At 38.5% G+C, this 16,992-nt stretch overlaps 1 protein-coding gene across 1 annotated transcript in view; it reads right to left on the reverse strand.

The window, feature by feature from the left end:
- Positions 1 to 562: 562 nt before the first annotated feature.
- The window catches only part of SLC25A17 (solute carrier family 25 member 17), a 45,911-nt gene continuing 29,481 nt past the window's right edge, over positions 563 to 16,992 (reverse strand). Inside the window, exons 4-9 of the mRNA XM_039234581.1 lie at positions 16,167 to 16,318; positions 6,514 to 6,630; positions 5,350 to 5,495; positions 5,169 to 5,264; positions 3,272 to 3,354; positions 563 to 1,369 (exon numbers count right to left, since the gene is read on the reverse strand). Coding sequence (XP_039090512.1) covers positions 1,222 to 1,369; positions 3,272 to 3,354; positions 5,169 to 5,264; positions 5,350 to 5,495; positions 6,514 to 6,630; positions 16,167 to 16,318 — 742 coding nt within the window. The 3' untranslated portion in view covers positions 563 to 1,221. The remainder of the gene's footprint in view (positions 1,370 to 3,271; positions 3,355 to 5,168; positions 5,265 to 5,349; positions 5,496 to 6,513; positions 6,631 to 16,166; positions 16,319 to 16,992) is intronic.

Raw genomic sequence — 16,992 nt, forward strand, 5'->3', positions numbered from 1 at the left:
GTGAGGTCAGTGCTGCTGCTCAATGCAGGTACTCCAAGTTGGAGGGCTATAAGGGTTGTTTCCAAATAGAAATCGCCTCAATCAGATGTTTATTCTCAAAATATACAGCCTTCCCCAGGAGTCTGTAAAGGGAGAGAATATTCCAGAGCCTAAATAAGGTATCTGCTCCCTCTCCTTTTTCTATGATTTTTACCATTTGGTTACTTGAATGTGATATTTGAATGAAGGGCGACTTTTTTTTTAAATGTTTTTATTATTTCTGAGAGAGAGAGACAGAGAGAGTGAGCGAGCAGGGGTGGGGCAAAGAGAGAGGGGGACACAGAATCCAAAGCAGGTTCCAGGCTCTGAGATGTCTGCACAGAACGCGATGTGGGGCTCAAACTCATGAGCTGTGAGATCATGACCTGAGCCAAAGTTGGATGCTTAACTGACTGAGCCACCCAGGTGTCCCAAGGGCGACTTTTTAAAATGTCTTTTGTGCTGACAGTTTATTGGAGCTTGACTTGATGGGGTTTGTATGGAGGAGCATAAAACTTCAAGCCTTTTGTAATGAAAAGACTGATTCAAAATAAATATTTTTTAATTACGTCAAGTACTAATGAATAAGTGATGTTTACAAATAGTTCATAAGAGAATCATTTGGGATGAACCGTTTTCATTTCTCCCACAAAATAAATAGCTCATGTTCTAAAGACAACACCTTTCCTTGAGGAGGAAAAAAGCTCAACAAAAATAAAGTCATGCCCGCGGCACAATCATAACATGTTTAGTGAGGAAAATACCAAGATTAAGATATACAAAAGTCTATGGGGAGGGTTACATGGCATTAAATGTGTACCCAAAACCTGGGGGCTCAGGGAAAAAGAACAGCTGGTAAATTTAAGAAACATTTTAACTGGAAAAGATAACACATGAAAGCAACAGTCCACTCCCCTTAAAAACAACAGATACCACAAACTTTCATTTTTACGTTTTCAATGTTTTCTTTTCACATGACCATTAGACCAACCTCCCCAACAAAATTCAACCCACCATCATAAAAATTAAGTTGTCAACAGGTCCAGCTGGCTCTATTCCATGTTTACCCTTAGATGCTTTTCCAGCCAATGAGGGTAAAACTCACGGAGCAGGTGGCCAAGAGTAAAAGGAGAATCACTTCCCTTCACACAGAAGGAAGTGCACATCTTGAGCATCTTCCTGCACCTGGCGGGGTGAGGTGTCTCAGTGCTTGCGCACACTCTTCAGCCCCATAACTGTGAAGGTAGCAGCCGTCAGTTTCTCATAAACAAGGAACATGAGAGCAGCGGTGAGGACTGTCTGCAGCAGTTTGGCTTCAAGGCCTTTGTAGAGTCCCATTATTCCAAAACGTCTGAAAGGAAAGAGGTGTGAAAAAAATATATACGGTTTTCTTCATAAAAGTCAACTCGTGCATCAAAGAAGCATGCTACAGTAGCCACCGCTTAGCCCTGGGGGGATATATTCCAAGCACCTCAGTGGATGCCTGAAATCGTGGTTAGTACTGAACCCCCTATTTTTTTTCCTCTACATACACACCTGTCATAAAGTTTAACACATAAATTAGGCACAGTAAGAGAGTAACAACAATAATGAATAATAAAAGAGAATAACAATATACTGAAATAACAGTTATGTGAATGTGGGGGTCTTTCTCCCTCATAGTATCGATGTCCTGGGGTGAAGCGAGGTGGATGATACAGGCACTGGGACTTGGTGTTAGGTCCTATTGACCTTCTGATGAGAAGTCAGAAGGAGGATCCTCTGCTTCCATACTGCAGCTGACCATGGACACTTGAAACCATGGGAAGGGAAACTGTACCTAAGGGGGTGGTTGGATATTTTATCCGCATTTCCTAAATTTTATAAAAGTGGAATCATATAGTATGAATTCCTTTTTGTCTGATTTCTTTCACTCAGCATAATTATTTTGAGATTCATACTGTTGCATATATAAGTCCTTTTTTTATGAGCAGTATTCCACTATGTAGTCACATAGTAACTTGTCTATTTACTCTATGATGCGACATTTATGTTCTTTCCAGGTTTTGATTCTTACAGATAAAATTATTCGTATCTGTATACAAGTTTTTGTGCAGACACATTTCATTTCTATTGGGTATATACCTGGCTGGAATGGCTAGATCCTATGGTAGTTGTATGCTTAACTTTTAAAGAAAATGACAAACTGCGTTCCAAAGCGGTCATCGTACCATTTCATTTTCCCATCAGCAGCATAAGGAAAGTTCTGGATGTTCCACAGTCTTCCCAACACTTGGTATGGTGAGTATTTAGTTTTACTTTATACTAATTCCTTATCTTTGATTTTTCTCATCCCAAGCATATTGTGATTTTCTTAAACAATTTTTTTTTTCGAGAGAGACAGAGTACGAATGGGGTAGGAACAGAGAAAGAGGGAGACACAGAATCTGAAACAGGCTCCAGGCTCTGAGTTGTCAGCATTCAGAGCCTGATGTGGGGCTTGAACCCACAAACCGCAAAATCATGACCTGAGCCAAAGTCAGACGCTTAGCCAACTTAGTCACCCAGGCGTCCCACAAGCATATCCTGTTTTTATAATAAATTTATTTTCAAAATATCTTACATCTAGGAACAGTAATAAAGTTATGGCAGCTTTTGCTTCAGAAGAGGCCCCTGACTTATTTGACATCCCTAAGGATCAGCTTCTTTAAATGAAATGAATTCAGGGAAATGATGAAAGCACCTGCCTCACAGGGCTATTGTTAGGATTAAGTGAGATTACCATGTAGGCACGGAGCTCAGTGTCTGCCACAAGGCAAATGCTCAAAAATGTTAGCTACTCTTATCATCATCATCACTGTCGTCATCCTTACGAGAACTATTCTTACTCTTCCTACTCCCCCTCCTTTTCTCACTATAACTACTGCTCTATAATATTTTTATTTCTATCTACAAGAGAGGTCACAGGCTATGCCACTGATGGCAGCACGACTAGGGCAGAACAGTCTCTACATTAGATTACAGGAAGCTTCCCTCTCCACAGGAGTCCTGTGCATTTCTAAGTAACAAAGAATAAAAACCTGAACTTTTTCTGTAACTTCCCCAAATGCTATCAGACTGCGCTAAGCCCCCAAAATGAGAAATGTCTGAGCAGGAAGAGGTTTCTAGGCTACCACTACCAAGTCAGTAGTGCAAGTTAAGCAGAATCGGCCATTCCCTGGCAGAGATGGCTGCTGAAAGACAGAACAGAATGTGAAGCATCTACAAAGCTCACTTTACTCGTTGGTGAAGAAGATAGAGAACATTCCGAAGACTCCCCAGTGTTCTGTTTTCTGGGTTTAGTCTGTGACGTCCAAACTGGGGAAGAAGAAGAAAAAAAAAAATCAATTTCTACTTGCAGAGGAAAGTATGTTGGAGTAAGGTCTTATAGTATACAGTAATAAAAATGTCCAATTACTATGCAGATTTCATAAATTTTCTCTTTTCAATGAAATAAATGAAAATAAGAAATATTTTTCAAAGAAACAAACATGAGAATTTTCACTTCCCAGAGAATTATGGGGAAAATTCTACCTCCAAAGAAAACAAACATGCCCACAATGAAGATTTAGATACTAATGGTATGGCTTGCCCTCCGGTCCTTTAAAAAGTCTGATAAACACAAATCAGAACCACTGCGGTCTAAGCTCTTCACATGATATGTTTACACTGTAAAAGTATCAAAATACATTGCTGTTGAATTCCTTATATTAAGTACCAATTTAAAAATAGCATATCAATAGAAATACTTCTAACAGAAAGTAATAAATCTTTGAACCGAAATACTTTCACTATCATTCCCATTTTATCTATCCATAAATACTTTCAATTTTTTCTCTACAACTGATCGCGAATCTGTCCATGTCTTATCTCTCCTCTCCACTGCTACCACTGCAGTGTAGGCCACCATCACCATTCACCACAGAAGAACCAGCAGAATCTTCTCAAATTGTAAATAAGATCACACCACTGCCTGGCTTAAAGCCCTTTAAAGGCTTCCCACTCAGGCGAGAATAAAATCTAGAATCCCTACCTATAGCCTTCCCTGCTACTTTTCTAATCTCATTCTGAGCCCACTCTCCAGCCACAGTGGCCTGTTTTCACTTCCCAGGATTCACCAAGCTCTTAGCTCATCATGTTCCCTCTACCTAGAATGCTCTTTGACACTTGGGTCCTTAGCTTCCTTTAAGTCCTAATTTTTATATATGCCTCCTCAGAGGAGCCCAGTCATCTTCAATCAGCTCGTCTAAGAACATCTGCACCATGCCCCTTCTCCACCAAATCACAGAATGCAGTTCACTTCCTAGATAGCTCTTTTCTCAATTTGTAACAACCTATTTATTGTGCTTATTTACCGGTTCATTCTTTCCTCTATTATTTCTATGAGTGCAGAGATTAAGACTTTTATTCACCATGTGTACCCAGCTTCCCACACAGAGTGGGTGCTTAATAAATACTTTGATGAATAAATAATTGAATGAAAAAAAAAGGAATTTGAAAGCTCTTCAGAAAAACTAAATTATTAATTCCTCCTGAATGAACTAAAGGAAGCAATTTCTGATTTTTTAAAGATTAGCCTAACCAAATCAGCTTTCATGAGAGGGAAACAAGTATATACTTTCCCAAGGTTGTTAAAGAACCTCTCCTCCACATTTGGATTTTCTGAGACACTATGTTACCTGGAAATTACAAATGTAGACTTTGTTCCAAACCAAACAGGAAACCAAGTGATAGCCAGCCTAATTAACAATATATCAAACAAATGAACAAATGCATAAGGAATGCTCCAGCCTACCAACTGACTACTTTATTGCTTTGTTAACACTGCTTTAAACAGAGAAATCACATATTTTATTTATTTAAAAAAACTTTTTTTAGATGTTTATTCTTTTGAGAGAGAGAGAGAGACAGACAGACAGAGCCTGGGCGAGGGAGGAGCAGAGCAAGAGAATCCCAAGCAGGCTCCAGGCTCTGAGCTGTCAGCACAGAGCCCAATGCCGGGCACGAACTCATGAGCCAAGAGATCATGACCTGAGCCAAACGCTTAACCTACTAAGCCACCCAGGTGCCCTGAGACACCACATATTTTAGAATGTTGTTTGATGAGATGCAGGGAGAACCCCAGCACTCACCCTCAGAATGGACTGTACCGTCTGCATGGGATAGGTGACTGTGGTAGCAATCGCTTTGGATAGTGCACCAATGATGAACACGTCCAAAGAAGAAAGCTGGAAAGCAAAAAAAGAACAAACCATATCAATGCAAATAAGAGAATGTCCGAGATTTTTTGCTGCTTTCAAAATCAGGGATTACCTTCATTCGTTTCTTTAGAAGTTGCCGTTTTAAACCTTCATAGAACATAAACTGGATGGCAGGATTGAAGACCAACAGCAAGGAAGGAAATGTGCCATTCCATAAAGCCAAGATTCCTTCATCTCGAATGATCTGGTGAAAAGCATCTAGGCAAGAAATCAAGGTTTTGATGACAGTCCCCTAACTGGAGAACATAATATGAGTTTTGTTCAAACATACCCAGGACACAAATCATACTGGTTCTATTAACATTTCCTTCTTGCAATGATATTCTGGGGGCAAGTTCATCAGTTGACTACTTTCTGATAATCATCAGACACTGACAGTCACCAGGTTATTGAGAGACCAATTTAAATCACAGGCAACTCTTCCTGACAATCTAGCATTAGAAAGTCAAGTTTTCCTTAATAATAACCACCACCACCACCACCACCACCACCACCACCACCATCACCACCACTACCATCATCACCACCACCACCATCACCACCATCATCACCACCACTACCACTATCACCACCACCGAAAACTCTGTATTACAGAGAATTGTGAACTGATACCCTATGTGTTTCACAGCAGAGTCCAGGATACAAAAGACAGCTCCCTGGGGTCCCTTCTATAGAATTTGACTAATAAGGAAACTACTGTTTTCATTACAAAGATGGAAACATGGGAAAGGGGAACCAGGTAATGTAGTACTATTAAGCTCAAACTCATTAGATATTAATAGGATATCTTTATGCAAAGACAACACTAAAAAAAAAAAAGTGTAGATTAGACTTTAGAAATATTTACCTCCTCCCCCCAACACTCCATGGAACAGTATACTTCTCTAGCCCCTGACTTTGGGTTTGGCCATGTGATGTCCTTTGGCCAAAAGGACATTAGCAAACAAAATGCGAACAGGGGTTAGAAATAAGCTCGTATGACTGGACACGTCCTCTTGTGCTTCTGCCATCACCAAGAGAAGAATATGAGCAGAATGGCCCCGGCCTGGATGAGTCAAATCCTGATCAATCCACAAACACATGAGCTAAACAAATGCTTACTGTTAGATGTCAAGATTTGAGGCTCTCTGACATGCAGCAGTATCAGGCAATAAATTCCAGACAGAGAGAGAGAAAAGAAATTCCTTAAGTAGGAACTTACCCAAGAAACACTTACCAATAATACCTTTGTAGTTGGTTGGTACAATGTCTTCATTTCTAAATTTTGCCCCTTGCAACTTCAGTCTGGTGTTTACCACCCAGAGTGGGGTTGTTAGCAAAACATTCACCACACCTTTCAAAAGAGAGAAGAGACAAAGGGAAAGCAAAATGTAACTTTTCAAACTTTGCTGTCTTACCTTACATCTATGCACCAATGTTTCATTTCTACTTCTGCTACTGACCTACTAGGAGACCTGAGGTAAGGTGTCTCTGTGACGGGGTACAACGCAAGCCACCACTGTTAGAAGCCATTCAGAAGCCTTGCCGATAGCAAAATGGTTGGCAGCAATACCTTTTCACATGAAAAGAGCAAGTTTCCTCACTTGAATAACAGGACATGATCTATTTGTCAATTTGTATAGCATCCAAAGCAGCAATTTTGATATAGCCTTAAGTATCATATTTTAAGTAAAAGCTTTAATAAGGCTTATTGATCACATGCTAAGTCCATGACAACATCCAATAAAACACACAGTTTACAACTCTCACGTCAGTAGCTTACATGGTTTTAAGTGAGTATGGATTTGGTACAATGCGTGACAGTGGAAGAAAGTGGTGATATTTGAAAGAGCTTCACCAGGGACTAGATAGAGGCTCACAGAAGAGTTCCTCATCGCTTAGGGAATTAGGATAGGCAGGCAGCAAGCAGTAGTTATGAACCACCACAAAACACCTGAAACAGCTCCGCAAGCATCATGATCCTTACAAGCTTAAGGACTGGGGGTCTTGGCCCCCCAAGGTTGCCTCAGAGTGGAACAGTACAATGAGTCAGGTGCTTCTTTTTTGAAAACACATGATCCCAAGTTAACACCATCTTGAGATATTAAAATATTCCTCATCAGTCCTGGAATGATTAAAAAAATACCAGATAGAGTTGTAACAATGTGGCTGATTAGATACTTTATAAATATTTGTTAAATAAATGTTGAACAAATGAACTAATGAACACACTCAGCAAACAACCATAAAGCTATCTAGCTCTGGCCACTCTCTGAAGAACCAAGACGCAAAATCCTAAGAAAGAGAAATCTTCTTTTACTAAAGTCATTTAAATACAACAGGAGAAAGAATGCTTTGATTTAAGGAATCTCAAAACACACTACTCAGAAAACACAGTCTAACCAAAGACAAGCTTGAGGAAACAGCCAAGAGATTCAAGTCCAATTTTTTCAATTCAAGTCCAATTTTTTTGCTGTATACAGTTGCTAAAGGGAGACATTTTGTTACCTCTTTCTTAAGAGCATGATGAGAACACATGTCTCAAAATGAAAGGCATCAAAACATTTTATGAGCTGTATTTATTATATTTTTAAAGAGTCACATAACACCGACAAGTCGTCTTCAGCTATGACTCACTATATTCAAGCATTCTCACGTAAGGCATTGATCATAATCTGAAAAAGCCTTACCTAGAAAATCTTGCTAGTCTTGTTTTTAAAAGTGTCAGTGCCTCAAAGACCAAGACAGAAGAGTAACTATACATGAGCCTTTTGCCCAGACTTTTTAATGTGTTCCTATTCAATGTACACATCACTTGACTGAAAAATCAACAGCCAGAAAAATCAGACTAGAAGACACTACAGAGCAGTCTATTGCCTTTTTTTTTTTTTTCTTTTTAAGATGAAGACAGGAGAGCTCAGGAACAGAGATCACAGGCTTCTGTGGATACTGCAGACATAGGGACATACCTTCCTAAACAAATGAAATGGGTTGTCCATTAAACAAATTCTTTAAAAATAAAAGTTCCTTTCATGTTCTATTTGAGAGGCAGGCACACACAAAACACTTTGGAGGCAATGCAGCCTTGGTTAAGATTTAACCATCATTGAAAATTCTGCTTTCATAGTTCTTTCTGCCCACAGGGTCCTGTCCCCATGCTTTAATAAAATCACCTTTTTGCACCAAAAAAAAAAGGGAAGAAAATTCTGCTTTCAGATCTCCATTATTAACATGAGCTGAAAACGGAGAGGGTTCTAAGGATAATTTCAAGTACAAAAATGCACTACATCATTTAAAGAAGAGCACATAAAGTCCTTGTGAAAACATTAGTATTTGAAAGCTTATCTGAAAAGTTCATCTTCTAAGTCAAAATAGATGGAGAGGTATTTTTTAGCCACTATAATTTTACGAGTTCTGAGAAAAGACACTCAAAATATATGAGGATTCAAAACTTTACTAAAACTTAAAACCTATATAATCAAGCAAAGGATAGCATTCCATGGAAGAAAAACAAGCTACAAATGGTCATGACGAGGGATTTCAACCGTCACTAATGCACAACAGATACAGCTGAAGAGGAAAGAAAGTTCTCTGCTTATTTATAAGCCTGCGTAGAAAATTCTTCTTTCGGTTCCAAGCTGTGGCTGTTACTTCAGTTCGAATACGGGAATACTAACACTTTACCTTTACTTAAATACAAGAAATTGTTTTTCTTTCAATTTGAATGATTCTATTTTTATTTCTAAAAAATTATTTGTAAGAAAACAGAAGCACAATTAAGAGATGAACAGTAACTGAACACATACACTAAAATTATATTCACTGATTCAGGAAATAATTGGAACACAGCTATTTACTTCTGAAATCGTGAACACAAAATGGTTTTTATCAGCAGTGAGTCTCCTTTGTTAAAGGAGAGAAAACAACAACAGAAAGTACGCTAATTATGTGTGCGCCTCTGGGAAGTAAGTGCAATCACCACTGATAAAGGAAAAGGGTAGAGAGATCAAGGCCATAAATCTAACCATCTGGCTCCCTATGAAGGAATGCAACTTGATACCCAAAGGGAACAAATCCGCCTTTACCAGATTAAAGACCAGAGGGCAGAAAAGGAATATGAACTGTCCTAATAGTACCACCACTGGCATTCAAAAACAGCTATTGGTAAAAATTCCAATTTCATAAAAATGGCAATTATCTTCCTCATTTAAGTTTTCCTTAAGATTCTGTTCCCAAACTCTTCCCCAAGGTATCAAGCTATATGAGCTTTTTTCCTATGAAAATACACTACGTAATAAATTTCTATGTTTCAAGCAGAACTTGAATAACAATAATACTGTTCCCAGTACTCCTTGGAGACAAAGAAACTCATTTCTTTGATTTTAATACATGACAGGGCCCCCACAGCAGGAAAAGAAAAAGTGGTTCTAATTCTAAGAAAGCATAGGTATTAAGATATGAGAAAACATGTTACGAGGAAAAACTTAAAACTCCCAAAAGTAATTTCCAAAGAATTCCCTACCTTCAGAAAAAGACAATCTATAATCAGAGGATCTCATATAAAGGACTACAAAATACATTTGACCAAGGGTCTCTCAACTGTGATAGAACTGACATTTTGATTCTGGGCTGGATAATCCTTTGTTTGGGGGCAGGAGTGGGGACTCTGTGTATCAGACAGACAACAGTAGTTATTGAGGAATGGAGTTATTAAATGGATTGGTATATTCAAGGAATGGGTTTTCCAAGGGAGGATGGGAACCGGTAGAGATCAAGCTAGATGTAAGCAGCATCACCACAGATCTTGTATGCTGGGCTCTCATCCTGTATACGTTGGGGGCCTTCGACACTGCAGGTGCCATGACTTCATCCTATGTGCAATTGACAGACATGAAGGGTTTGAAGCTGAGGATAACATAATCAGATCTGGGTTTCAGGACAGCAGTTCTCCACCATCTCTCCAAGAAGACACGTAACAGATGATGCTCACAACTGACAGAGACCCAATGCACTTTTCTTTCACATACTCAAGCAGCCACTACAGAATGTAAGTGTATTAGACTGATACTATGGCTTTTCTCCAACGTGCTTATGTCAATTGTATCTGTTATATAGGCAAAGCTCTACAGGTATGTACAAGAAAAGGCACAAAACTCCAATAGTGAATTGATACACCTTGGCCATATATTTAAAAAAATGAGGGGCGCCTGGGTGGCTCCGTTGGTTAAGCAACTGACTTCAACTCAGGTCATGATTTCATGTTTGTGAGTTCAAGCTCCCCATCGGGCTCTCTGCTGTCAGCATGGAGCCTGCTTCAGATCCTCTGCCTTCTTATCTCTGCCCTCCCCAACTCATGCTCTCTCTCTCAAAAATAAACATTTAAAAATTTATTTTATTTTATTTTATTAATTTAATAAATAAATTTAATAAATAAATAAAATAAAAATAAATTTAATAAAAATTTATTTTTAATGTTTTATTTATTTCTAGGAGAGAGAGAGAGACAGCGTGAGCAGGGGAGGGTCAGAGAGAGAGGGAGTCACAGACTGAAACAGGCTCCAGGCTCTGAGCTGGCAGTCAGCACAGAGCCCGACGCGGGGCTCGAACCCACGAACCCCGAGATCATGACCTAAGCGAAAGTCGGATGCTTAACCGACTAAGCCACCCAGGTGCCCCTAAAAAAATTTTTTTTAAATGAAAAAGTATATATTCATAAATCTTAAGTTAGAATAAAATATAAAGTAAGTATGCTATTTATGATACTCCCTAGGTCAAACAACTTTTAAAAACTAAGTGCTCTACTATACCAGTCCAGCGGTATTAGGTATGGGGGAATCTACTGTAATAGTAGAAGTGTAAGAGTTAGAAAGGAAACAAGCAGAGCATAGTGACAGAGAATATAACAAGGGTGTTGTGTACCTGGTGGAGAATGGGATGTCAGACATAGCAAATAAACAGCTCTGAATAATTAAAAAAGATTTCATCATATATCTATGAATCAGTAGTTTCAAAGAAAGTTATATGAGCTAGGCCTTGACTGTGACTCGTAATCTTTTAAGTGTAAATACATAAAACTATAGAATTTAAAATGTATTAAAATCAAGATATTACAGAGGCGCCTGGGTGGCTCAGTAGGTTAAGCGCCTGACTCTTGATTTTGGCTCAGGTCACGATCTAATGGTTTGTGGGATTGAGCCTATGAGAATCCTTCTCTGCCTCTCTCTGCCACCCCCCCCAACCCCTGCTCATGCACACTCTCTCTCAAAATAAATAAATAAACATTAAAAAAAATCAAGACATTACAAATACTTGGTCTCAAGTATTAAAAATAATACTAGATTGTCATCTGTTGCAATTGCATAAAAAGGAAGATTCCTTCTGTACAGGATACCCTAGGATCTATTCTGCTTTTTTTTTCCAAGTGAACAAATCTCAAACTTGAGTTCTTTGAGTTATGACACTGTTAGAAAACTATTCTTCCAGAAAGGTTAACTGGGCAGGACTATGCAAAGTAAGTCAATGAGGAAGACCTCAGAGGCAAGAATAGCATAGAACAATGGTCCAGGTGAGAGATAATGGTACTTGATTTGGGGAAATGGCTATAGATATGGAAAAGAGGGAATGGATTCTAGAGATACTTAGGAGACAGAGTGATGATGGTTCTTTTTTATTTTTTAAAGTAATCTCTATGTCCAACATGGGGCTTGAACTCATGACCCCAAGACCAAGAGTCACATGATCTACTGACTGAGTCAGTCAGGTATCCCTGAGACTGATGGTTCCTTTCTATATATATAAAATTTATTATCAATTTAGCTAACATACAGTGTATATAGTGTGCTCTTGGTTGAGACTGAGAGTTCCCGATGACCAAACAAATGTGAAGGGTGAGAGAGCACTTGCTATAATGACTCCTAGGTTTCTATCCTGAGTTACTTACCTGCAATTATTCATTTTTTAAAAATTTAAAAATTAAAAATTTTTTATTTTTTTAAGGCATTGCATTTACTGGATCGCAAGCCACTTTGTGCAAATGGGCACATTTTCTTTTTTTTTTTTCTCTTCCAAAATTTTATTTAGATTCAAGTTAGTTAACATATAGTGTAGTATATTGGAGTAGAATTTTGTGATTCATGACTTATGTATAACACCCAGTGCTCATGATAACAAGTGTCCTCCTTAATGGCCATAACCCATTTAGCTTATCCCCCCACCCACTTTCCCTCCAGCAACTCTCTGTTTGTTTTCCATAGTTAAGAGTCTCTTACGGTTTGCATCCATCTCTATTTTCATCATATTTTATTTTTCCTCCCCTTCCCCTATGTTCTCTGTTTTGTTTCTTAAATTCTACATATGAGTGAAATAATATGCTATTTTTCTTTCTCTGACTGGCTTATTTTGCTTGGCATAAACACTCTAGTTCCATCTACATCACTGCAAATGGTAAAATTTCATTCTTTTTGATGGCTGAGTAATATTTCATATATATATATGGAATACATATATATATATATTTTTTTTTTCTTTATCCATTCATCTGTTGATGGACATTTGGGCTCTTTCCACAATTTGGCTATTGTTGATAAGTGCTGCTATCAACATTGGGGTGCATGTGCTCCTTCAAATCAGTATTTTTGTATCCTTTGGATAAATACTTAGTAGTGCAATTGCTGGGTCATAGGGTAGTTCTATCTTTAACTTTCGGAGGAAACTTCACACTGTTTCCCAGAGTGGGTGCATTAGTTTGCGTTCCCATCAACAGTGTAAAGAGGGTTCCCCTTTCTCCACATCTTTGCCAACATTTGTTGTTTCCTGAATTAATTTTAGCCATTCTGAGAGGTGTGAGGTGGTATCTCATTGTGGTTTTGATTCTTATTTCCTTGATTAATGAGTGACATTGAGCATTTCTTCATGTGTCTGTTAGCCATGTGTATGTCTTCTTTGGAGAAATGTCTGTTCATGTCTTCTGTTACCTACAAGTATTCATTTCCGCAGAGAATGAAATCCTGTGCGTTATACTCTTTATGTAAAACTTAATCTGGGGGCTCCTGGGTGGCTTAGTCGGTTAAGCGTCCGACTTTCGCTTAGGTCATGATCTCGCAGTTCATGGGTTCGAGCCCCGTGTCGGGCTCTGTGCTGACTGCCAGCTCAGAGCCTGGAGCCTATTTCGGAGTCTGTATCTCCCTCTCTCTCTGACCCTCCCCTGCTCACGCTGTCTCTCTCTCTCTCCTAGAAATAAATAAAAATATTAAAGAAATAAATAAAAAAATATAAAAAAACCTTAATCTGGTAGGGGGTCAAAAGGTACAGACTTTCAGTTATAAAATAAGTAAGTCATGGGGATGTAAGGCACAGCATAATGACTACAGTTAATAATAGTGTATTGTGTATTTGAAAGTTACTAAGAGAGTAGATCTTAAAAGTTCTCACCACAGGGCACCTGGCTGGCTCAGTCAGTGGAGCATGTGACTCTTTTTTTTTTTTTAATGTTTATTTATTCTGAGAGAGAGAATGCATGAATGAACAGGGGAGGAGCAGCAAGAGAGGCAGAGAGGCTTCATCTCATGAACCGTGAGATCATAACCTGAGCCAAAATCAAGAATCAGACACATAACCAACTGAGTCACCTAGGCACCCCGAGCATGTGACTCTTGGTCTGAGCCCCATGCTGGGTGTAGAGATTACTTAAAATCTTAAAAAAAAGAAAAGTTCTTACCACAAGGAAAAAAATTAACTGTGTGGTGACAGATGTTTACTAGAATTACTATGGTGATATACAAATATCAAATCATTATGTTGTACACCTGAAACTAATAAAATATTATATGTCAATTATCTCAATTTAAAAAAAAAGCTGGTACAAGTGAAAGTTAATTAGATAAAAATCAACTTAAGACCAAAATGAGAGTATTATGCGGAAGAAAGGCTCAGAGACCAAGCCATAAAACATCCGTCGTCACATACAGGTAAAGAGGAAAACTTAGGAGACATGAATACTCCTAGCCTGGTAACTGTTTTTCTTTTTTTTCTTTAAAAAAATTTTTTTTAATGCTTATTCATTTTTGAGAGAGAGAGACAGAGTGCATGCACAAGCAGGGGAGGGGCAGAGAGAAAGGGAGACACAGAATCTGAAGCAGGCTTCAGGCTCCAAGCTGTCAGCACAGAGCCCAGCATGGGGCTTGAATCCACCAGCTGCAAGATCATGACCTGATGTGAAGTCGGATGCTTAACCGGCTGAGCCACCCAGGCACCCCCAGGTAACTGTTTTTCGATTAAATCATTTATTTATTTATTTAAGTTTATTTATTTAGAGGGGGCACCTGATCTCTCAAAATAAATAAATAAACAAACTTAAAAAAAAAAAAAGACAAAATAAGCCAAGTCAGCTCAGAAATAAATCTTCGTGTAATTGGTCAACAATCTTCCACAAGGATGTCAAGACTATTTAAATGGGAAAGGACGGTCTCATCTATGGTATTAGGAAAACTGGGTATCTGGATATCCATGTACAAAAGAATGAAATTGGACCTGTATCTTCCACCACACACAAAAGTTAACTCTAAATAGATTAAAGACCATATATGTATGGTTTTTCTCTCCCTCTGCCCCTCTCTCCCGCTCACGTGCTCTTTCTTTCTCACTTTCTAAAATAAAAAATAAGAAAAAAATCTACAGCTCAACAACAACAAAAAAATAACTTGATTTTTTAAAAAAATGGGCAAAGGGCTTGAATAGACATTTCCCCAAAGATGACATACAAATGGCCAAGAAGCATATGAAAAGATGCTCAACATCACTACTTATCAGAGAAATGCAAATCAAACCACAGTGAAATATCGCCTCACTATCAGGATGGCTATCATCAGGATGGCTACTATCAAAACAAAAACACCCACAAAATAACAAGAGGTGAGGACGTGGAGAGCTTAAAACAACTGTGCACTGCTGCTGGGATTATATGACACAGTGGGAAACAGTATGGTGGTTCCTCACAAAATAAAAAAAAACCCAACAATCTACCATATGATCCAGCAATCTCACTTCTGGGTATATATCCAAAAAAACCTGAAAGCAGGGACCAGAAGAGATTTACCTGCACAACCCATGTTTGTAACAACTATTCACAGCGGCCAAGAGGGAGAAACAACTTAAATGTCCATCAATAGATGAATGGATAAACAAAATACATACAAGTGAATTTTAAAAAAGCCTTAAAAAAAAAGAAAAAGAAATCCTACAACATGATTGAACTTTGACAGCATTATGCTGAGTGAAATAAGCCAGTCACAAAAAGACAAATACTGTATGATTCTAGTTATATGAGGCATCTCAAGTAGTCAGATTCATAGAAACAGAAAGCAGAATGGTGATTATCAGGGGGAGGGGAAGGGAGGAAGGGAGAGTTTGCTGTCTAATGGTTATGGAGTTTGAAGATCTGAGGGCACCTGGGTGGCTCAGTCGGTTAAGCCTCTGACTTCTGCTCAGGTCATGATCTCATGTTTGTGGATTCAAGCCCCGCATCGGATTCTGTGCTGACAGCTCAGAGTCTGGAGCCTGCTTCAGATTCTGTATCTCCCTGCCTCTCTGTCCTTCCCCCTCTCATGCTCTGTCTCTCTCTGTCTCAAAAATAAATAAAACATTAAAAAAAAAAAAAGATCTGTTTCATAATAATGTAAATGAACTTACTAGTGAAGTATATACCTAAAAATTGTTACAACGGTAAATTACGTTATGTATTTTATCACACACACACACACACACAGCCAAGTCAGAAAACGAATTACATTCTTTGTAGCATTACTTTGTATTAAAATAAACTCCTACAGAATATATGAACCATAAGATAAATATTACAATATAAAAAATTTTATACTCAGAAAACTTTGTTACCTGCAACAAATCCAACTACTAAATCTTTTCCAGTAGTAGAACGTTGACCTTTGACCCAGACTGCCTTGAGACTATTAAAAGTGTAGAAATAAACAAAATTGGAGCAGCACAGACTGGAGATAACTGGAAACCACCCTCGATATGGTGCCAGGCTAGAGGAAAAACACAATAAGCAAAGTAAAGACGATGGATAAAAGCCAGTAAATTGGTAAAGCCCCAGGAAACGCTGATCATTCACATATTCTCAAAGTTCACTCCTCTATTACAACACACTCCAAACTGTACATATATTTCATATTCTGAAAGATATCCACACCAAGACATCTTTCCTACCATTAATGATGCCAAAGAAACAATACACTTTCAATGACTGATTTTACTGATTTCCTTTAGTAAGTTACCATGTAGAATTACAATTTCTCCATGGCTATTAGTAAATATGGCATCACCCACATTTTATTATAGAGTAACAGCATTTAAAATGAAGTAAAGGGGCGCCTGGGTGGCTCAGTCAGTTAAGCATCCGACTTCGGCTCAGGTCATGATCTCACAGTCTGTGGGTTCAAGCCCCGCGTCAGGCTCTGTGCTGACAGCTCAGAGCCTCCATGGAGCCTGCTTCAGATTCTGTGTCTCCCTCTCTCTCTGCTCCTCCCCCACTTGCTCTCTGTCTCTGTCTCTCAAAATAAAAGACATAAAAAAATAAAATAAAATGAAGTAAATATAGATAGCAAGTGTAAAAAAAAAAAAAAAGAAGTGTTGCGGGGCTTGTTATAAGAGCACAGAAACCAGGCTGAAGGGCTCCCACTAGCCACACCTGGGACAATTT

The sequence above is a fragment of the Hyaena hyaena genome, unplaced genomic scaffold, assembly GCF_003009895.1.
Source record: "Hyaena hyaena isolate Hyena2069 unplaced genomic scaffold, ASM300989v1 scaffold_4, whole genome shotgun sequence".
Lineage (NCBI taxonomy): Eukaryota > Metazoa > Chordata > Mammalia > Carnivora > Hyaenidae > Hyaena > Hyaena hyaena.